The 22,872-nt window shown below is 45.4% G+C and overlaps 1 protein-coding gene and 1 long non-coding RNA gene across 5 annotated transcripts; both read left to right on the top strand.

The window, feature by feature from the left end:
• The first annotated feature begins 274 nt into the window (after positions 1-274).
• LOC308571410 lies at positions 275-7,491 on the top strand. Its single transcript, XR_014001400.1, has 4 exons — positions 275-1,150; positions 2,249-2,411; positions 4,926-5,109; positions 6,732-7,491. It is a non-coding gene; the product is annotated as an uncharacterized lncRNA (long non-coding RNA).
• A 1,416-nt stretch (positions 7,492-8,907) lies between these two features.
• COASY (Coenzyme A synthase) lies at positions 8,908-22,740 on the top strand. Of its 4 annotated transcripts, none has more exons than XM_081166484.1 (10): positions 8,908-9,048; positions 11,345-12,012; positions 14,223-14,437; positions 15,968-16,099; positions 17,044-17,233; positions 18,828-18,892; positions 19,415-19,499; positions 21,064-21,161; positions 21,972-22,118; positions 22,243-22,740. In XM_081166484.1, the coding sequence occupies exons 2-10, from the start codon at positions 11,346-11,348 to the stop codon at positions 22,288-22,290; spliced, it is 1,647 nt and encodes a 548-aa protein (XP_081022610.1). In that variant the 5' UTR covers positions 8,908-9,048; position 11,345; the 3' UTR covers positions 22,291-22,740. The 4 variants fall into 4 exon arrangements, with proteins under 4 accessions (XP_081022610.1, XP_081022609.1, XP_081022612.1 ...); XM_081166483.1 differs by lacking the exon at positions 8,908-9,048 and adding an exon at positions 9,200-9,336; XM_081166486.1 differs by lacking the exon at positions 8,908-9,048 and adding an exon at positions 9,525-9,859.
• Positions 22,741-22,872: the final 132 nt, after the last annotated feature.

The raw sequence follows: 22,872 nt of genomic DNA, 5'->3' as shown, positions 1-22,872 counted from the left end.
GTGCTAGCAATAATCCTTGCTCTAATGGGCCGGCTTAATTGAATGCTGCTTCTTGCGATGTTGAAAAGCTGGTATCGCCCACCCCTGTTGAGCGATGTGGAATTGCACCCAGTACAATCACCCTATGGACAACTTGGCATTGCTTAAGTTCAAAGAGCTGCATTGCACCATAATCTCTTAGTTTGCAGACATCTCTGGGAATTTTGGTATAATAAATAAATATAAACCTCACAAACCATAAATATAAACCTCACAAACCAAATCCAGGCAGGTTTTGACTTGGGGACACTGTTTTTTAAAATAATCTCTGTAAATTTCGCATTCCTTTTGGAATTTTTGGTTAGACTGTCTCCTAATCGGATCCGTCATTTTTGCCAGTTCGAGATACAGTGGTACCTCGGGTTAAGTACTTAATTCGTTCTGTAGGTCTGTTCTTCACCTGAAACTGTTCTTAACCTGAAGCACCACTTCAGCTAATGGGGTCTCCTGCTGCCGCTGCGCTGCCGGAGCACGATTTCTGTTCTCATCCTGAAGCAAAGTTCTTAACCCAAGGTACTATTTCTGGGTTAGCAGAGTCTGTAACCTGAAGCGTCTGTAACCTGAAGCATATGTAACCCGAGGTACCACTGTATTCAAATAATTTATCCTGCCATTCCTTTTTTCACTTTTCTAATTTCTAGCTATTAATATTCTTGCTGCCGTTTTGTAGCATATATAGAGAATATGTACCCTTTGTTTACAGGGCAGCAGGTGGGGTGGTCTGTGATGGGGAGGGTCGTGGCTGTGACGCCAGCCTACGCAAAACGGCTTGGCAAGAGCCCTTCAAGGGTTGTATCTTTAAAAAGTAAAAATAAAAATGCATTAGCATTGCTCTGAGATTAGATGTGAAGTGCCATCAAAGGCCTTAGAAATGAAGGGAAGCTTTTAAGAAGTATTGAGGGGGCTACAGAATCACCGGCGATGGGGGGCAGCAGTGGTACAGCACGTACTTGCAAACGCAGGGAATGCCAGCGGTAACAGGCAGTGGTTCCTTTGCTCTTTCGCTCCCCTCCCTCTCTAGCCGCAGAACTACATAAAAAGAGTGGGGGGAAAGGTGTTTGCTCCATACTTCGCAGACTTTGCATCCTGAAACACAAAACAGGAGAAAGAGGTACGGATTCCCTGTCTCCTTTTTTTCTTTTTGCAAGGATCCCATCATTGAGAGTTGTCAGTTAGCACAACAGGAATCCTAATGGAAAAGCATAGCAGAGCAGAAATGATTTTTTTTGGGGGGGGGGTCTTCACCTCCAATTGATTTTGTTTGCAATAAATTCAAATTCATACTTAATGCATTGGGAGGGGGTGTTGGAAGCTACTGAAACATTTAAGGAAAATAGGGAGGATGAACTATTGCTTTGGTAAATGCGTGCTTCTCTCCAAAAGTTGCCCTAAAATGTTACCAGCAAGGCTCCAAATTTATTTATTTTTAAAAGCAAGCAACAACTTCCATCTATGGAAATGATCGTTGTGATTTCATTTAAATTGCTAAAACTCCTGATTAGATTACAATGCTGCCATCAGTGTACACAATACTTTACTGTGTACTAGAGGCTAGGTCAAAATTGCTTAAAATCTAAAATTCAACACAAGGGAGACCAAGGAAAGGGGCAGAGATGGAGGCAGGAGTAAGCAGGGAGGCAATGATTGGTTGTTTAAGCTTGGACATATTTAGACTTAATTAGAGTTGGTTGAGGATTGCCCCTTCCCCCATATTTGTTCTTAGTTTAGAACCTGGGACTGCAGGCTGATTCTTATTTAACAAGACCTGCGCTGAGGCTGTTGTTATCAAATGGGGGAGAGAAAGAAATGCACTCTTCACATGCAGATTAACTAATTATTAAGACCCCACATGCTTCAAGTGCAAGACTTGGCATTAAGAAATGTAAAAGAATAGATATTGGACTAACAATCTTGCCTGGAAATTATGCCATAGTCTAGTGCTGTTCTCAGTATTTGTGTGTTAGAGTGGGGGAGGTACACTGCACATGCTCAGAGACATTAAGATTTACTTGGCACTTTTAAATGACTGAATGTGTTCTGCGGGTCAGCTCCAGCTCAGATTTAAAAGCTTGGCTGCCTCTTCACCTTTGCCACAAACCCAACTGTGAGCTGGTCCAGGGACCTTTCTGTTGCCAGTTCCAACTTGCGATGTGGCATCTTCTACTCCTCCTGCCTCTCTGGCTGTGACTTGCCATCTTTTCTTTCCCAGCTACTCCTTCCCAAAGGCAGCTGTTGCGAGAAGAGGGATGCCCTTGCTTCTGCTATTCACCTTCCTTAGTCTCTTGTGTCTGCCGGTGCAGGGCTGGGTCTTTAAGAAACCCACCCAGAATGAGCAGTGGAAGATGCTGGACCGTTTGCAGAACAGAGAGCTGGTAAGAGGGCTCTTGTTGGGGAATGGGAAGCAAGGTTTCATTTAGAATTCGCTCTGCAACACCCAGAGAGTTAACGAAAAAGAGTGCCTTTGAAAAAAATGGGCAGAGCACAACATAACCCCAGCCCACTCCGGAAAACAAGCTTTTCCCCCAAAAATCCTCTAATTATTTACAATTTAATACATTGTTGGCATCTGTCTGTCTTGGGAGACAATTTAATACATTTAATGCATAAAAAGCTTGTAAGTTGCTGTGGGTTGCCTTGGATATGATGAAAGTGCTTAACAAATTTAATAAATAAGAAGAAGAAAAACCAAACGCTACCACTTGTAAGCAGAAAGGCCAACGTTTGTATTTTCTTCAACATTCCCTGTTGAAGCAACAAACCAAACCCAATATGTGGTGATGCACCACTTGACAAAAAGTCCACAAAAGCTTAAATTTGATAGGATTACGTGACCCAACTGAGTTTTCCTCAGAGTTAACCCATTGAAATTAAAGGTAAAGGGACCCCTAGCCATTAGGTCCAGTAATGACCGACTCTGGGGTTCCGGCACTCATCTCGCTTTATTGGCCAAGGGAGCCGGCGTACAGCTTCTGGGTCATGTGGCTAGCATGACTAAGCTGCTTCTGACAAACCAGAGCAACGCACGGAAATGCCGTTTACCTTCCCGCCGGAGCAGTACCTATTTATCTACTTGCACTTTGACGTGCTTTCGAATTGCTAGGTTGGCAGGAGCAGGGACCAAGCAATGGGAGCTCACCCCATCGCGGGGATTCAAACCACCGACCTTCTGATCGGCAAGTCCTAGGTTCTGTGGTTTAACCCACAGCGCCACCCTCCTCCCCCATTGAAATCAATGGACCTAAATCAGTCATGCCCAATTAATTTCAGTGGGTCTGATCTGAGTTCAACCAATATACAATCAGTAGCCTTTAAGCAGAGAGGTGGTGAGCCACTGCATGTGGTTTTGTGGGCCAGGCCACAGATTTGCCACCCCTGTTTTAAGGCGCCGCAATACTTCTCATTCACTTTGCTGCAAAAGATTCACGTGGCTGTCCTTCTGGAAACACAGTCTCAAGCAGTCCTTTTCTTTCTAGGAGAAAAAGGTGCAAGAACACTGCCCTGTCCCTCCTGCTTCTGCGCACAAGCAGGAAGTGCAGGGCAGCTCTGTGGACGGGCAGAGCTGAAGCGCAGAGAAGCTTATTCCCTGCCTGTCAGCTCTGCAAGCTGCCCTGTCACTTCTGCTTGCTTGCAAAAGCTGGAGAGCCTTGCAGAGCTGAGAAAGGGAAGACTTCTTTCCATGTCTCAACTGTTAGCCTGGGAGGCTGAAGAGCCTAATTAAAGCCCCGCTGCATCTCTGGCTCATGAGAAGACCCTCTCCAGTGCCCATAGAGGGTGTCCTATTTGCGCTCCAGCGAGAGTCTTCTTGTGAGCCAGAGGCATGGTGTGGGGAGAGGTGCCGGAACGCACCAGTACCTTCCAGATGGGGGAAAAACCCCTGGCCTCAAGAGATAAAGGCAGGCGCCCTTAACTTACAGCCCCATTAGTTAAAAAATGGCAAAATAAAAATGGTCCCTTAATATGTCAACTGATTAATCTACCATTAAAAAAACAAAAATGGTTAAAGCAGGCCAGCCCGATTCTCTGCCAAATGCAGCTCACTGAGGAGTCACAAGCTGACAAAATCCACCGGATTTGACTAAAGCAGGTTAGTTCATTCCTTGTTGGGCTGCTGTACAAGCCACCAATCAATGTCTCCATCACAGTTTGAACAGCCCTAGATTAAGATCTGCACGTCTTACTCCAAATAGTGCCCAGAAGGGTGGGGGTGAGCAGGTCATACCCACAGTGAAATGCTGGCAGCTGCATCTGTAGTGATGGAGGATTTGCGGTTTGCGGTGCTTGTGCACTCACAGGGCCCATTTTTACCACAAAGTTCCATTAGGTAATTGACTCTCAAACATAAGAGTGCCACTCTAATTTCGCTATCCTGTTGCCCTTCCTCTGATCTCTCAAGAGATACTCAAGTTAAAAGTCAAGAGCTTTCTGAGCTTGGCATCCTGTCTGTCAAGACTCCACTTCCCCAGAGCCCTTCTTAATGCTTGCTGGTTGACTTTGAGGACTCTACACAGTGCCTAGCCAACAAGAAGGCTTTGTTTCTTCAAAGCGAGGAGTAAGTGACATGCCCCAGCGATGACATCTAGTTCAAGGACAGGCAGGAATAATAGAATTGTAGTAGCATTGGAAGGAACCAACGGGTTCTGGGCTAGGAATCTCCCCCGCCTGAAACCCTGGAGAGTGGCTGCCAGTCAGAGTAGACAACACTAGACTGGATGGACTTCATATAAGGCAGCTTGCTATATTCCCATATCATTTATCTGGTACTCCCACAGTTGCAAGAGGAAATACAAACTGGAGCGAGATTGTGAAGGGAACATATCTAGGTTCCAGGCAGGGGTGACCAATAAATTTACATTATTCATCTGTTATTGTTCCCCTCCCCCCCACAGTTTCTCAGCGCCCTGCAGTCGTACCTCAGCACCAAGGGTATCCAAGTGGAGAGAACTGCTCCGCCATTTGTCCTTCTCTTAAAGGATCACAACGCTGGGACACATGGGGAGCTGGAAGGGCAAGAGCTGGTGATCATGGAGCCCGAGGTGGATGGGTGGATGAATAAATAGGCATGAACAGCAGGTGAGCATCTCATAACAGAACTACAACCAACAGTCCTGTTGCCCCACAGGCTTGCTAGGGTAGTAATCAGGTTGCCCCCATCTCTTTCTGTTTTTAATAGCTAGCAACGTTTCCACACATCTGTCTTACCATTTGCTAAGTTCAACACTGTGCACCGTCTATTGGCTGAAGCGTGGCACAAATTCAAAATTCAGATCCTGAGTGTTAGATGCAAATTTGCAGATCTAACAGCACATAACATTTTAGCTTTTTAATAAATTTGCTTAACTTTGGAGGCAATGGTATAAAAGACTGTTAATTCATCCAATCCATATTGACCTGCTTTAGCTTTTAAGAATAATTTTAGAGGCCTTGCTCTCCAGCCTGTTGCTACATGAGATCAGACAGGGCCTTCTCAGTGGTGGTGTCAATCCTTTGGAATTCTCTCCACTGGGGATCGCCGCCCGCCCTGCTTTTAGGTGTCTGTTTAAAAAGACCTATTCTGCCCAGCTTGCAAACACTTCTTTTATCCACCAGACCACTTCCTGAATCATCTGAAAACCATACAATTAATCAACTAAGATTTGTTTAATTGGGTTAGAGTTGTAAGATTTAATACATTAAAATATCATAAAGTCGTCCTTTTGGGGGTGATGCTGGGAGATTGGCAGTGATAAATGGGGGGATGTATATTATACATTTATACAAAAACAAAAAAAACCCCTAGAGGTTTCATTTTCACCTCTGAACGCAGCACCAGTAGGGAGGAATGTGTGCATGTTGTCTGGGAGGAAGCAAAGTGTTACTCAAGAGGAATCAGAAGGAAATGTTTCAAAATTGATGAATGACTGTTACAGATAGATAAAAGAGGATTTACTCTGCTCAGCTATTCCGAGGACAGGTTACAACAATTTATAAAAGCCTTAGCAGAAATTGGTAATTGAACAGGTGATGTGGAGGGAGAAGGGATGAAGGTATTTTGAAATGATAGTTGGAAGAGTTATTTTATTGGGAGAAGCAAATAGAGGGGGCACCTGGGGAGGGTGGGAAGTTAGCTTTTAAATTTGTATTGAATTTGTATTAATTTGGTGATAATTTGTTAAAAATTATGGAAAACCAATTTTAAAAACTGGCAAAAAAATAGCAGTTCTTAGTGTGCAACATAGGGTTGAAGTGGGAGAAGCAGAAAGGTTTGGGAGTTCATTATAGACCATCCTGTGATCCTCGGATGAAGGGCAGTATAGAGATTTACTACTACAGTGGTACCTCGGGATACAGACGCTTCAGGTTACATACGCTTCAGGTTACAGACTCTGCTAACCCAGAAATAGGATCTCGGGTTAAGAACTTTGCTTCAGGATGAGAACAGAAATCGTGCTCCGGCGGCACGGCGGCAGTGGGAGGCCCCATTAGCTAAAGTGGTGCTTCAGGTTAAGAACAGTTTCAGGTTAAGAACAGACCTCCAGAACGAATTACCATAAGTACTTAACCCGAGGTACCACTGTACTTATAATAATGCAGCCCACTAAAATCAAGTACAAATGATTCTGGTTCCCATCCTTTCTCTTCTCTGCTAACTGTAAGTTATACATTTTAATGCTAATTAAATGCTAATACTTTGTCATTTCTTTTTATCCATTCAGGTGAAATACTGTCTTTAAACAGCTGGTCATCCCCTGAACACCTCTGATTTGCTGCTTTTGATGTTGCATTCTTCTTACATTTGCCAGAGAATTGCTTTTTGATGGTTAGATAAATTTCTTCATATGTATTGGCACATCCTCAGTAGATTTTGCCTACGCTAAATTTGAAGGTGTGTGGTGTAGTGATCAGAGTGGCACATTAAAAATGGAGAGACACAGGTTCAAATTCCAGCTCAAGCTCAGCCATGAAGCTCACTTGGTGACCTTGGGCCAATGACTCTTCTTTGTAGCCTTAACCTGTCTCACAGGTTTACTGTGCCAGTAAACAAGAGACAAGGTGGGAATACCATATGCTTGAGCTTTTTGCAGGAAAGGCAAGATATAAATGTTAAGCAAACTGCCTTCTTTGTCACCAGTACTAAACACCATGTACCTTTGGCTGAGAGGCGCTTGCCCTTCCCACTTTGTTTGATCCATCTAGCTCAGTATTTTCAACACTGACTTATAGAAGGCTCTCCATCATTTCAGACAGTGGATATTCTCACTCCTACCAGGAGATGCCAGGGGATTGAACCTGGAATCTTCCGTATGCAATACTGTTCCACTGAACTATGGCCCTTCCCCTGAGGGGAGGGGACTGGCACAGTATGATCACATAAGTAGTTTTGCTGGGGTCAAGAAAGTTTGGAAACTATACCTTGTGAAGTTATGCAGTGGTAGTTTGCACATTAATAGTGGCTATAAAATGCATTCTATCTAGTCTCAGAGGTAATGTTTTCTTTATTTCACATATCACATGGGTTTGATTTTTCTGGCATTTTGTGAATGAGCCCCCACAGGAAAAACACAGGCATCACAATCAACACACTTTTTTCTTTGGGAGAAAGAGGAAATTATTTTCCCCAAATGTTGCAGAGTGGGGGCAGAGGGTTAAATCTGCTGACATGCTTTACATCTGGATCCAAAGAGTGAGGGAATAGGTGGGCATTATTAGGGATGGATGCTCAGGGGTGAGAATAAAACTTTCTACATATGGTATGTTTGGAAGCATTCCCATTAGTATATGGACACCAAGCATTTCAGGGCCAGTATTAGGAGGACCTGTACTATTTAAGTTGTTCATAAATGAGCCTGAATTATAAGTGAGCGGTGAGATGAGCAGGTCTTCTGAACAAGCAACTTGTTCAAGGTAGTAAGAAGAAAAAGGGATTGTGTGGAGCACCAAAAATATCATGCCAACATACCCTCCAACATTTCTCCAATAAAAATTGTGGCACCCCATTGCCAAACTGGGTGAATGCGCATTAAAATGGCAAATGCAATTCAGTGTAAGTGTGCAATGATGTAAGATGAGGCAAAACATGGTAAGTTCGCACAAAACAGCTTATAGAATCTGAACTGTGGGTGACCAAGCGGGAAAGAAAGTTGTGGTGGAATGAACATATAGACTTATTGTGCAGCAGTTTGAAAAAAACCAAACCTTAATTCCGTATGAGGGATCTTTAGGAAAGTGTCTGAAAATACAACTGCCAATATGATGTAGTTATGCAAATTATGTAACATGAGGCCTCGTTTGGAATACTTTGGGTAATACACATCAAAGAGGATATAGAATTTGGGGGGAGGAAAGGCAACCAAAATAATCCTGGGGCTCCAACAACTCCCTTATGAGGAAAGGTTGCAACATTGGGGGCCTTTTAGTTTGGGAGAGGAAACGCGGCTAATAAGTGGTAACAAGAGAGACATACACAATTATGCATGGTTTGGGGAAAGTGGACAGGGATAAGCTTCTCTCTCCTTTATCGCAATATCAGACCACATGAAGCTGAACGTGGGAAGAGGGAGGACAAAAGGAAAACAACTCTGCACGCAGTGCATTGTTTAAAAACTGGAACTGGCCTTCACAAACGCGCCTCGCATTCTTCCCCCCCCCCCTCAGAAACGAGGAAGCACGGAATCGAACAGTGGGGGGACGACGACGACCCTCTTCCTCTGTGGCTCCTCCCACATGTAAACCAGCTCCTCCCATTCTCCCTAAGCCCCTCCCTCTCCGGTTAGCTCCGCCCCCAGCACAGCCTTCTTCAAGAATCCCGGGCTCGCTGCCTTTAGCCACTTTTAAACGTTTTCGGGTTGCAGAAATGAAACCCAGTCTCGCCTAAAACTACCTATTCCTTTTAAAATATAGTGGTGTTATTTTTTGCGGTTTTAATTATTATTTATTTATTTATTTATCCCCCCTGTCAGTGAGGCGGCACTTCCGGTTGGGGGAGGAAACGCTTCCGGATCACACGGCGCCTCAGCTGGGGCCTCCCAGCAGGTGGGTGAGAGAGACCCCGGACCCTCGCCGCTCCTTCTTCCCTGCTTGTCAGCGAGGGGAGACGGGGGGGGGGTATGGGGCGGGGCCGGCCTGCGGTTCGGGGAGCCGTGGGGCGGGGTGGGAGTGCCAGGGGCAGCGCTTGGGTAATGGAGGGAGCGAGCAAGCCCGGGGGAAGGAAATAACCGCCGCACACTCTCCTTTTGCAGAGGTGGCAGCAGCCTCTCTCTAACTGACAGGTCGCCCGCTGATTATGTCCCCACCTCGCAGAACAGAGGCTTATTGTGTTTGGTATTTTTGAAAATATGTTTCTTACGTTTCCGAAGCATAGGTGCTGGTGGGCTGAGGAAAAGAACAGGATCTTTGAAATTGGGGTGATTCAGCCAAGTGAGAATATGGAGGTCAGAGGGAGTGAAAGGCGAGAGGTGGTGGTGCGGGATCTGGGAGGTAACCGGGGGTAACGGAGAGGCAGAGTCCACGAAGCCCCCGAGATTGGGGGCTGTGGCATAAGAGTCGGAAGGGACCACAAGGCTCATCCACTCCAACCCCCTGCAATGCAGGAATCTTTTTGCCCAAATGTGGGGCTGGAATAATCCCATGAACCCTTGAGATGAAGTGTCTACCAGCTGAGCCACTGGTTGGGCAGTGGTCCAGGGTGATAACCGGTCCAAATCTCCAGGCTGCCATAAAGGTTTCTTAGGGATTTGAGGCCAATCGCTGTATTTCAGCCCAACTTACCTGGTAGAGTTGTTTTCAGAATGAAATAGGCAAGGAGGAGAACTGCCTATGCCATCTTGAGGCCCCTGGAAGAAAGGTGGGCCAATAAACATATGGGGTTTTATCCAATGCTAGTCCGACTCTCAGATTTGAGAGGCTACCTGAGTGTTTTTTGGGGGGTGGGGCAGCTGTTCTGGTCACTTAATGTTGACCGGAGCTAACCCATTGAGATTAATGAATCTAAGTCTGCAGATTTGCTAGAGTAGAAAATCAGTAACATCAAATTCTTCTACATGTCTACTAGGAAATAAGTCCTACTATATTCACTTCATCTTGCTCCTGGGTAAGTGTTCATAGGATTGCTGCCTGAGTTATATAAATTAAAATGGACAGGGTAGGTGATATCTATGTATCTACCTATACTGTATCTTGTTTATTTGGGAGCAGGAAGCAGTTTGAGAAGAGAGACACCCAGGTAGTAAAGATGCTATGCATGATCTCCTCAAAGAACTGTCTGAAATGTTAATGCCCTATTGCAAAGTACCGAAACTTGGAAATTAGTAAACAACATAACAGTACATCGCAGTGACATTATATATACTGTACTAAAATACTAAGGATTTCAGTTCTTACTGTATGTGAATAGTTTATTTTTAGTTGGCATGTCTATTGAAACCTTTATTACTATTACTATTATGTTTAGATCTCAGTCCAAGTGGAATTAAATAGGAGTAAGCCCTTTTAATTTAGTTGTGTTGCAGCGAGGGTATTCAGCAAGAACAGCAGGGTATAAATGTTTTATGTGAGTAAATAAAACCACTGGACCTTACTTCCAAATAAACAAACATGGGATTGGGCTGCACATCAAAAGTTTTAAGTAATAAATGCAAAACTAATTTTCATTTTTGTCTTGGGGAACTGTATGGAGCCTTCCTTGCTCGGGCTGTTGAAAAAATATGTGATATAGTCAACACATTAGTACTGCAACACTGCTGCTGTGAAGAGGAGGCAGAAGTGATTACTTGTTAAGACACCTTCCCCTCCCACTTCTCTGTCTTTCACCACTTTCTTCCCAGCCAGCTGAGAGTTAATACGCACAGAGGAATTGAGAAAGAAATGCTGGCTGTTACTCATTTGCACATGCTGTATTGCCTATTAACTAAATGTAAACGTTGAAGTTAAAAACCAAGCAAAAAAAGTAGGACAGGGGAGAAGGAAATTAAAACAGGGATTGACATTTCTTTGGCAGTAGTGAAGGTTATTGTATATGCATGCTTATCCAACCTTTCCTCTTCATAAACTCAGAGCAGGACTACAGCCTCACAACAACCCTGTGAGGTAAGTTAGGCTGTGAGAGACAGTGTGACTTGCCCAATGCTAGTGATTTCAGTTTGGGGGCCCCAACTCCACCCTGCTAATGGGAAAGTACTTCTGGGGTACAGGATCTGATTTTTTATTTTGGGATGGTGACTCTGGTAGGATTGTTGCATAAATTCTCCCTGTATATAACATGCTGCCTCCCACTTACCTTTGCCTCTCTTCTCTTTTGCACCCTCCTTCTCTGCCTGTGTTTGCTGGACAGCATGTCGGTTTTCCGCTCAGGCCTGCTGGTTCTGACATCGCCACTGTCAGCACTTTCCTTGCGTCTGGTACCCATTCTCGCCTCAGCTGCCCGGCTGGTACAAGACACACTCTATATTCACCTGCAGCCAGGGCTCAGCTTGACCAGCTCCACACAGCCCCATTCCACGTATGTCCCTGCTACATCTGAGGTGTACACCCTTATCAGCAAGTTATATGCCAACGCCGACATCCATCGCCACCTCAATGTCCGGGTGCTGCTCACCAACATCCTCAACCAGGGAGCTGCTCCTCCGGCACTTGGATCCGTGCAGAACCTCTCCCAACCTCCTGAAGTGGTGCTTACTGACTTTGAAACCAGAGATGGAGGGCAATCCAACCCAGTCAAGCAGCGGCTGGAGCGTTACGCTACCAGCTGCTACAGCTGTCGCCCCAATCTCATCTCTGTTTTGTTGTACCCTGAGTATGAGCTAGAAGTCAGCAATGAGGAGCTGTCCGCACAGCATGAGACCAACGCAACTGAGGAGCCACTGCAGAGCTATAGTGATGTCGTCGTAGGGGGCACTTTCGATAGACTTCACAACGGTCACAAGATCCTTCTGAGCGTGAGCTGCATGTTGGCAGAAAATCGGCTTGTGGTGGGCGTCTCGGACAGAGATCTCCTGGAAAGTGGGTCCCTTTGAACCATGTATGCCCTTTCTCCAAGGTCCCATAAAGCTATTGATGGCTACTAGCCATGATGGCTATGCTCTTTCTCCATGGCTGGAGGTGGTAATGCTACTGAAACTGTAGAAGGGCAGAGCACTCTTGTCATGATTGCAAGTTTCCCACATGTATCTGGTTGGCCATTGTGAGAAAAGGATGCTGGACTAGATGGGCTAGTGGGCTGATCCATCAGGCTATTTGTAGATTCTTATGTAATGCTACTTAAACAAACCAAGAGCACTGAATGAGCAAATGCTGTGACTAGAATCTGGGTTTGGAAAACCCCAGAATTGGGTGAGAGAGTGAGCGGGATAATTTCCTTGTTGCCTAGACATTTATTTTGGTGCTTAGGAACTTAAAACATTTTCTAGCCCTGACTGGAACTATTGCTTACCAGTTAGTTACATTTCCAGGCCTTGAAAAAAGAATTCAGATTATCTAAACATTAGCGACAAATGTTCTAACAGGATGAAGAAATATTCCAAATCCTTAAATACTACCCAGTATTCCAAATCCTTAAATACTACCCAGAGACTTTCATATGCCTGGGATATTTTTGACCCTACAACATCTTTTCTGTTTTGATATGAGCTGGATAATTTTGGTTTTCTCTCTTCTTGAGGATCAGAAATTTAATCCTTCTGTTTTTTCGGAGGCTAGGATGTGAATTTGGAAATGAGGCTATTGCGCCACAAGATAAAGGCCCAGTTCACACACAGCATTAAACCAAGACATGGATAAATGTGAACATGCAGGTAGTGGTACTCAAAGGAAAAATCACAGCTGCTAAGCTCTTCCTCTAGTCCTGCTGTGCTCCCCAGAGCTAGTTTGGCTTAGTGGTACATCTAAACTCAAGCTCAACCACAAGCAGTAAACCAAGAACACGGATAGGCTTGTTTTTTAAAAATAGGACTTGAACACCCTACATACATGATTGCCCAGGCATGCAAAGCTTACAGCTCATATCTAGGAATTTGAAATATTTTTTCAGACTTGTTAAAACTAATGTCTTAAAAGGTGGTGTTGGATCCTTGGGTTTGTTGCTATTTTTTACCCACACTTGGCTATGGTTTATAAAGGTGAAGGGATAAAGTCCAGTGATGCTTAAAAATATGTTTGGCACTCTGCCAAACATAATTTATCAGGGTGATTTTTCTAAAGCTTCTAAGAGATTTGTATAATTTGTTTTGATGACGTGTGCAACTGTTGAGTGTCCCTGTGCCCAAAAGCTCCAGGTCTGCTTTGGTTTGGTTGGAATAGCAAGCAGACCTGAATAGGATTTTGGTGGAACAGGGTAGAAGCCTCTTGCGGAAACCACAGCGCAAACAGCTCAGCCTCCCTGTCTCTGCTGCACAGGACAGGAACTGTAGGTAGGAAGCTGCCTTATAGCAAGTGGGGCTATTTGTTTGTCTACTCTAGACCAACATTGTCTATTAGGAATGACACCAACTCCCCAGGGTCTCAAGCTGAGGCCTTTCACGTCACCTGCTGCCTGGTCTTTCTTTAACGGAAGATGCTATGGATTGAACTTGGGATCTTCTGCATTGCAATACATGTGCTCTATCACTGAGCTATAGGAAGAACCACTTGCAATCCTGCATGTCCCCTTTCTCTGGCCACACACAAACCGGAAAAGACAGAACGTGCAAAGAGGATTCTGCCAAAGCCCCTGTCAAGATCTTGCACTTCAGTTCTCATTTGTTTGTCCCAAGCCCTGCACACATATAGGCAACAAGACAGGAAAAGCTAAAGCAAGCACTGGAGAACTGTAAGTGGGAGCTATAACAGAGCTCGCTTATACTTCTTTGGATTCATCACAGATGCACCTATGTTACTGTCATGTGAAAAATTATTGGGCAAGACGAACCTTTTAATTGCTAGGATTTTGTTTTTCCAATATTGCTTTGGGTGCCTCTTACACACAGCAGGAGACACAGTGAGGTGGCAGGTCTTATCAGGCTCAAAATACGTCTGTGATGGACAGTTTGCCCTTTTCTGTAAGCCGCTTAGTGTGATAGCATCCTTGTGCCTGACAGGTACTATGTTGGATGTTGGCAGCTAGATTAACTGGTGTGTGAGTGGCACCTCTACAGCACATGTGGGAGAACTTACTAGGCATTTTGCACATTCCTAAAAATGTCATCTTTCCCCCTTCCTTCTTTCGCCACCTGCAGCCAAGATGCTGAAAGAGCTGATCTTGCCCTTTGAGCAGCGTGTGGCTCAGCTCAGTGAATTCCTGGTGGACATCAAGCCCTCCTTGCGGTATGAAATCTCCCCCCTGTTTGACTACTTTGGCCCGTCCATCACTGACAGCAAACTGAAGTGCATCATAGTCAGCGAAGAGACCCTCAAGGGTGGTCTTGCCGTCAACAGGAGGAGGGTGGAAAATGTAAGTGTGCCGGGAGCCCCAGTCTTGTAAACAAATCAGATCATCAAAAAGTTTGGGGGTGCATGAAATAAACATAGGCTTTTCTGCCATGGACAGGCTGAGCCTCCATATATTTACAGTATCTCATCTCTTTTTAAATCCATTCTTGCTAGCATCCTGCGATGGTGAGCGCCATCTGCTAAATTCTGACCTCCATTCCTAACACATAGTCTCTCGGTCAGCCCAGTGTTCTGGCACTGCTTGTGTTTATTTTCCTTTGAGTCACAATGGTTTTTGCTCAGAGAAGATTTGCTCTTGGGGCATACGAATGGTCCAGCTGGGTCAGGCAAACAAGCGATATGGCTTGGCTTCCTGTTTATCAACCGTGGCCACGTATATGCCTCAGCATATCTGCTCAGAAATATTGCTAGTTTGGAATTTAATCCCCTTAATCAAAGAGGCTAGACTGTAGGAAGCTTTTGGCCTTCTTTCTTCATTGTGCAGCCTGGTTCACATTCTTGAGAAAAATCTCAAACTGCTCTGTATAAGGGCCTCTTTCGGCTCTGTGCTTGTAGCAATCTGAACGGAGAACACAGATATCCCTGTCAGAGTTGGATTAGACGTCCTTTTAGACTTTTTCAACCCTGATTTGATAAATCCAACAGAGGACATAAAGCAACATCCATCACTATGTTGTTAATTTACTGCAACTGGTAGTTGGCTGTATATTGCCTCTGAAAATGGAAGTTCTGTTTCTAACTATGAGGGTTTAGTAGCCACCAACCGGCTGCTCTTGCATTTACTTAGTTCTCTTAAGAACCCCTGTGTTTTAGCTGGCACTGCACCATCCTGGGCATTGAAATCCATAAGGTCAAAGGTGTATTGGGTGAAGAAGTATTTTTCATTCTGTATGTAAAAGAGCTTAAGGTCTCTAAAATTGCACACACCAAGTTGCATAACTATGCAGATCTCAAGCCTTTGGGGGTGTTGATTTTTTTTTTTTAAATAGTCTCCTGTCCTAGTTTGTTGTCTTGGACATTTCAAAATATTAAACATAATTTAGCTACCCATTTCTCACCACTGGGGCAGAGAAACCAGTCACCCGGGAGAGGCAGTATAGTGTGGTGGGAGTGTCAAGACTGGGACTGATGGGACCCGGACTCTAATCCTTACTCCATCACGAAATACACTTGGGTGACCTTGGGCCAGTCATGATCCCTCAGCTTAACCTACTGTTGTAATAAATGTGGGATGTAAATACAATAACTAAGCAATGAGTCAAACGACCTTTTCAAAACCTGCTTATAGGTGAACTTCAGATTCACATCATTGTTAGTTGCTGGGAATGGTGGAACCAGGAAGTTAACTAGCAATCCGCTAATGTGCAGCACAAGCCTGATTTTGTTTGGGTAAGTTTAGGTGCAGGCTGTGTTTCAAGGAGCAGCAGAACCCACCCTGTAGCTGGTTGCCAAACTGTGGCAGAGAGAAGGCCCTCTGGTTTCCTTTCTCACTGTTGCTCCTCCTTCCTCACTGTCCCATGCTCTGTTGCAGGGTCTCCCTGAGCTGGCTGTCCACATCATCAAACTGGCTCTTGACCCCCTGCATGGCAGGAATGAGGAAGAGAAGATCAGCTCTTCTAGCCTGCGGTACAGGCTGCTTGGGACTCTGTTACACCCCCCACATGTGAGTAATACCCTGTGGCAATGAACTGGATAGGTTATGGGTTGGCTAGATGGGGTTGTTGTTGAATCTCCAGGAGGAGGCTTACTTGCAAGAATAACGAGGTGGAGGGAGAAAAGATGACACATATAGGGTAAGGAGCAAATTCTGATTTTCAGCTAGGAAGGCTGCTTTTTGTCTGGCCTGCTAAGTGGGCAGAGACTGGAGGTGAGTTAGTTTAACATCCTCCCTTCCCCATCTTATGAACTCTAGCCACTGTTTCTTCCTCTGTGTGCTGCTTGAAAGGGATTAGAGGACTCAAGGATGGGGAGCATACGTGCAAGATCAGGGTCCTCATGTGTCATCAAGTGTGGTCAGGGGCATAGGAAGGGGGGAGCGGTGGGGGGGTGCCGTCCTGGGTGTCATTACGGAGGGGTGTGACATTTGGCGAGCTGGCCGCCCGCAACTCCCAAGCCTACCCCGAGCCGTCAGGGTAAGGGGGGAGCTGTGCTGCTTTGCTGGGGGCATTCCCCCCTTCCCCCTTTGTTTTGACAGCTTGGGGGAGGCTTGGGAGTCGTGGCTCACCAAATTCTGCCATGGGCAGCTCGCTCTGCCCCTGGCTGCAGGATGCACATGCCGCTCCAGGCATATGCTCCGCCACTGAGTGTGGTACTTGAGGAAACACAGTGACAGACAAACTCCCCCCAGAAAGAGGATGCTGCCCGCAGAAGAGAGTGCAAAACTTGGAATGTCTATCTGAGTCAGCATGAGCAGAAGTTTATCTGGTGACAGGCTTTCAGTGTTAGAGCAGTGCTGTAGGACAAGCCCACGGAACAATGGCTGCCACGTCTCTGCTGTAACGTCTTAGAGCGGCTCAGAGTGAGCAGCAACAGTTATAACAACAAAACTAGGATGTGCATAATTGTGTCTGTGTCCCCAAACAACTCACTCTCCTTCACCACCCCCAGAAAGATCCAGGTGTCCCTTGCCACCCCTACGTTATTGGGCTGACAGGCGGGTCCGGTAGTGGCAAGAGTTCCATTGCACAACATCTGGTTCGCCTCGGTGCTTTCCATTTGGATATGGACAGTCTTGGACACAACATCTACCATCCAGGAGGACCTGTGTATGCACAGGTGGTAGAAGCATTTGGAACAGGTATTTCAGACTTCCTGGGAAACATTTTTTAAAGTCAGGGAGACTAGTAAATTAAGTTGCATAGGTAGTGCTTCAGGAATTACAGTGGTGCCTCGCAAGACAAAATTAATCCGTTCCACGAGTCTCTTCGTCTAGCGGTTTTTTCGTCTTGCGAAGCAACCCTATTAGTGGATTAGCGCTATTAGCGGTTTAGCGGCTATTAAAGGCTTAGCGGCTATTAAAGGATTAGCGGATTAGCGACTAAAAGGCTATTAGCAGCTTAGCGGCTTAGAAAAAGGGGAAAGCGAAAAAAAAATTGGAACACTTGCAAGACGTTTTCGTCTTGCAAAGCAAGCCATAGGGAAAATCGTCTTGCGAAGCAGCTCAAAAACGGAAAACCCTTTCGTCTAGCGGGTTTTCCATCTTGCGAGGCATTCGTCTTGCGGGGCACCACTGTACACCTAAACAATGTTTGGTTATCTTTCCCTCTTGGTCCCCTAGCCCACAGCCTGGCTGCTTTTTGTCTCTAGAAACTATGTATGCCCCCATCCCAATTCCAGACCTAGTTTTCCCTTTTCTATTTCTCTTCTTTTTGTTTTTAACAAAAGCTGCATTCTTCATCAACATGTTATTGCTGACAGTTTCCCCCAAACAGTTAGAAAGTTTGTGAACTTGCAAACTATGGTTTGATGTGAATGATTTTCTGTAGCACTCCTTTCCTACTGCTGCTGTGCTGCAGACAAAACAAGACAGAGCCTGGCTTGTTACGTTGTCTGAACCAGGGCTCATGGTTTGTTCCCACAAAAAATCTATGAGCAGAAAGCCAGCAGCAAACCTTGGAGTTTGGATAATACAAGTTGGGCTCTGACTTGTTTTGTTTGTGGAGCAGCAGGAGTGGGAGAGGATCACAGGAATTTTCTAGCTCACATTAAACCATGGTTTGTTTCAAACTATGGTTTCATGTTACATGCATACTGAACCATTATAGGTAAAATGCTAATAATTGTATAGCAGTGTTTCTAAAATGGTGGGCTAGGGAAAAGAAAGGAATGGTGGGAGGAAGCTGCTATAAGAGGAAGCATTTGAGTGTGAAAGGACCTAGGAAGAGGGATGAAAGGTTGTGGTGGGGAATAAGGGCCAATGAAAAGAGAACAGGAGAATAAATTACAGAAGATGAGTAAAAATACATTCCGATGCCAGCGGATGGAGGGCAGGAAGGGGAAAATATAAAATAGAAATATTTTCTATTTATTACCTCTGGGTTAGCAAATTCTGCCTGAAATATGGAGGCTGAGTCACAGTACCTCCTGTTCAAATGCCTGCATTTAGCTCTAGGATAGCTGAGCTATGGAACCCCTTGCCACCAGAAAAATGCTGAGACATTTCCAAAGAGAGTTTAGATACCAATAAAAATAATGTCCATAATTGACAGCTGATTAGGCCAAATTCTGCTTCCATTGTCACCATGTTGTGACTGAATTCACTCTTGCACCACTTTTTTGTTACTTGCGGGCCTCAGTAATTTTTCAGTCCTGTAAAGTGGGGTCTTGAGTAGAAAGTTTGAGATCCCCTGCTGTACGGAACCAAGAACAGTAACACCGTTCCTTCTTTGCAGATATTTTGAAAGAGGATGGAACCATCAACAGACAAATCCTGGGGGCCAAAGTGTTTAGAGACCAGGTAAAAAGCCCTCTGGGCTTGGGATCAATGTTTAACTTCAGCCACCACACCCCTCCCTCTCCCAATTGGCCATCATTTATTTTGTTCCCCTTTGTGCCTCTGACGCTAGCTTGCCTCTTCAGTCCACAAAACTAACAGAACCCTTTCACCTCTGTTCTCAGAATGTGTCCCTATTTTGTGGGTGAAAGGTACTCTCTGGGGAGTAGTGCATGCTGGAACAATTTCTCACTGTACAGTATGCACAGTTTGACCCTTAGACCGGGCACTTCAGTGCTAGAAATAGTGCAAGTGCATGCTGGGATACCTCTTCTCTTGTACCATGTATCACAGCCCACTGATCTGTTAGCCAAAGGTGCTCTGCTCTGGGATTTTTGCACTGATGTATGTTTTTCTCTAGTCCCCTACCCACCCATGTCCAATATCGGGCTGTTGCCACACACCCAACCCAGATTAGTTTCTTGACCAACAGCCTCCTTTGCCTCAGGATCCTTACTTGCAGCCTCTTTTGTTCCCTCTGCCCAGGAGCAGTTGACGCGGCTCAACAATATCATGTGGCCAGTGATGGCTCGAATAGCGAAAGAAAAGATAGACGAGGCAGCTGCACAGGGTGAGGAGGGATTTGGGTTCTTGGCAGGAGTTGTGGGTGGAGATTCGGGGATAAATGGGTGCATGAAGGGGCTTCTAGCTTGGCTTTTTCAAACAGGTGTTGGTAATCTACAAGAGCTATTTCCAATCATTTAACATGGAGCCTAGCCACCAAAGCAGCTTTTCCTGGCATATCTTTTAAAATACTGTCCTCCAGTCACTTTGGAAATGGCTTAAAACATGGGTAGGCAAACTAAGGCCCGAGGGCCGGATCTGGCCCAATCGCCTTCTAAATCCGGCCCGCGGACAGTCCGGGAATCAGTGTGTTTTTACATGAGTAGAATGTGTGCTTTTATTTAAAATGCATCTCTGGGTTATTTGTGGGGCATAGGAATTTGTTCATTCCCCCCCCATATAGTCCGGCCCCCCACAAGGTCTGAGGGACAGTGGACCGGCCCCCTGCTGAAAAAGTTTGCTGACCCCTGGCTTAAAATAATAATTGTCAGGGACCGTGCTGGGGAGGGCTGCACTGAGGAGGAATGGTGGGAGGCCCCCCCTCCTGATCCTGATCCTGAATCTTACCAGGAACAGGAGGACAGTATAGATTTGGAACAGTGGTTTGCCGAGGGACATAGTTCAGAAGGCAGAAGCTGGGAAATACTGGATGGGGAACAGCTAGGAGAAGAAACACTGGGAGAGAGAGGGTTAACAGATTCACAGTCTTTGGAAAGCATTCACACACACACACACACCCTTCCCCAAAGTTAACGGAGAGCTCAGAAAGTGGCAGAACAAAACACAGGGTACAGGATCAGATTACAAGATTTAGAAGTGACATAGGGGTGGGATCCTTAATTGGGAGCACTGCCATTCTGGGAGATGCGTTCTTTGTTCTCTCGCTGTGGTTATTGAAGTTTCTAACTGGTAAGAAGACTCCTTTTCCTTTGTTCTGCTTATCTATTGCCACTGGGAAGGAAGCCAATTCCCTGAAGCTTGACAATGATAGCACAAATATAGGATGGTACCTCACACCCAGTCAGGGCATTGGCTCATCTAATTCAGTACAGTGGTACCTCGGGTTAAGTACTTAATTTGTTACGGAGGTCCGTTTTTAACCTAAAACTGTTCTTAACCTGAAGCACCACTTTAGCTAATGGGGCCTCCTGCTGCCGCCACGCCGCCGGAGCACGATTTCTGTTCTTATCCTGAAGCAAAGTTCTTAACCTGAAGCACTATTTCTGGGTTAGCGGAGTCTATAACCTGAAGCATATGTAATCTGAAGTGTATGTAACCCGAGATACCACTGTATTAAGTCCATCCAGTCTAATGTTGTCTACTCTGACTGGCAGCCACTCTCCAGGGTTTCAGGCGGGGGAGATTCCTAGCCCAGAACCCGTTGGTTCCTTCCAATGCTACTACAATTCTATTATGCCTGTCCTTGTACTAGATGTCATCGCTGTGGCATGTCACTTATTCCTCACTTTGAAGAAACAAAGCCTTCTTGTTGGCTAGGCAGTGTGTAGAGTCCTCAAAGTCAACCGGCAAGCATTAAGAAGGCCTCAAAGCTGCCCCTGTCTTTTCTGCAGGAAATGCTGTGTGTGTGCTGGACGCAGCTATGTTGCTAGAGGCAGGCTGGGCAGACTTGGTGCACGAGGTCTGGACGGTTATCATCCCGGAGGATGAGGTACGTACTGTTTTTCTCTGTGTCATTTCTGCAGCTGAAGCAAAACGATTCCACTTCTCTCTCTCTCAACAATTTAGTACATGGCATTTTTAATGCTGGACCAAAAGCATAGCAGACACGCACTGATTTCTGAGTGATTTATTATTATTATTTTGGTTGGACAAACTTGCTAGAACTTGCAGGAACCCAGCTAGGCAGAGGCTGTCTAAAACTCAAAAGCTCATTGTTTGTTAAATTGTTTGTAAATCACTTTGAGACTTACAAATGTAATAAACCTGAACCTCAAAGCTTATATAATCCATGAGGGCTGCATCAAATATTGTGGCTTTCTTATGCAGAAAGCACTTCTGTGCAGGGAAAACATGGAAACTGCCTTTAGATTATAGGTTGGAGAACCTTTTATTTATTTATTTTACAATGTGCACTTTGCTGTGTGTACATGGCAGTGAAATAGATGAGTGTATGCAAAAGTGCTTTCCATATGTAGAATGTTTACTCTGAATAGTAATAGTAATAATAATAATAATAATTAATAATAATAATAACAGTACCCTGCCTATCTGATTGGGTTGCCCCAGCCACTCTGGGTAGCTTCTAACATATATAAAAACATAATAAAACATTAAAAGCTTCCCTATCCAAGGCTGCCTTCAGTTGTCTTCCAAAGGTTATACAGTATAGTTAATCATCTCCTTGACATCTGATGGGAGTGTGTTCCACAGGGTGGGTGCCACTACCGAGAAGGCCCTCTGCCTGGTTCCCTGTAGAAAGATACGCTTCTAATCAGTTTCTGTCTTCTCTCTGTTTCAGGCCCTAAGACGCATCGTAGCCAGAGACAGGCTCAGTGAGGAATCTGCCAGGTTGCGTCTGCAAAGCCAAATGTCCAACAGCCAGCGTGTGAAACAGTCACACGTGGTTCTCTCCACGTTGTGGGAGCCAGCAGTTACCTGTGAGCTGGTAAGAGTCTGCTGCTGCCACTACTCGAGAGACAACCTCACAGCTTCCCTTATAAACATCCCTTTTCTGAGCCCCTTCCCTGTAAGACTTATTGAATAATCAATCACCTGTCCTTTCTTCACAGGTAGAAAAGGCTTGGGCCCTGCTCCAAAAACGCCTCAAAGAGGAGTAGAGCTTTGAACCGAGATGGAATCACTTCTTCACTCTGCTCCTTCGGTGCTGCCGGTCTGGAAAAGTCTACGGCAGGTGGGCCCCACCCCGACGAGGGGCCACAGATGAGGGTGGAGGTGGGGGGAAAGGGGAGTTCAAAATGCTTGACGGTGAGAGGACAGAGCTGACCTCCCTCTGCTTCCCCCCCGGTTGCAAAAAGGCTGAGGGAGAGGCATGAACAAGTGAGGGGTGAGGGGCTGCCTGATGGAGTAAGAAGGAGCAGCTTTTAGCATCCAAAGCCATTGATGGGTTTCATGATTCTGATGGAGACCAACCTTTCAGCAGCACGACTGACCAATGACGACACTCAGAGGTCACAGGGGTGGGGAGGGGCTGCTCTGCTTTAGCCCACCACTGCTCTGTTCTGTGTGCCCTGTGCATAAGCTACACATAAAGATGACATCTCTCGACAGCTCCGTCTCTGCGTGGTTGTGCCTGACATCTTAACACCTGGTGGGGATATCTCTTTGTCTGTTCCACAGCGGTTGGCGAACAAATTCTTCTCTTTTTGCAGTCATCAAAACATTTCTGGCAGAGCGGGGAA

Source organism: Podarcis bocagei, assembly GCF_964188305.1.
Source record: "Podarcis bocagei genome assembly, chromosome: 13".
NCBI lineage: Eukaryota > Metazoa > Chordata > Lepidosauria > Squamata > Lacertidae > Podarcis > Podarcis bocagei.
This window is presented reverse-complemented; position numbering and strand designations above follow the sequence as displayed.

Coding starts and splice junctions, on each gene's coding strand:
- COASY (XM_081166483.1), top strand. CDS start 9,299: ATGTCCCCACCTCGCAGAACAGAGGCTTATTGTGTTTG. Junction 14,438..15,967: donor ACAGGAGGAGGGTGGAAAAT/GTAAGTGTGCCG, acceptor GCTCTGTTGCAG/GGTCTCCCTGAGCTGGCTGT. Junction 21,162..21,971: donor TTATCATCCCGGAGGATGAG/GTACGTACTGTT, acceptor TCTCTGTTTCAG/GCCCTAAGACGCATCGTAGC.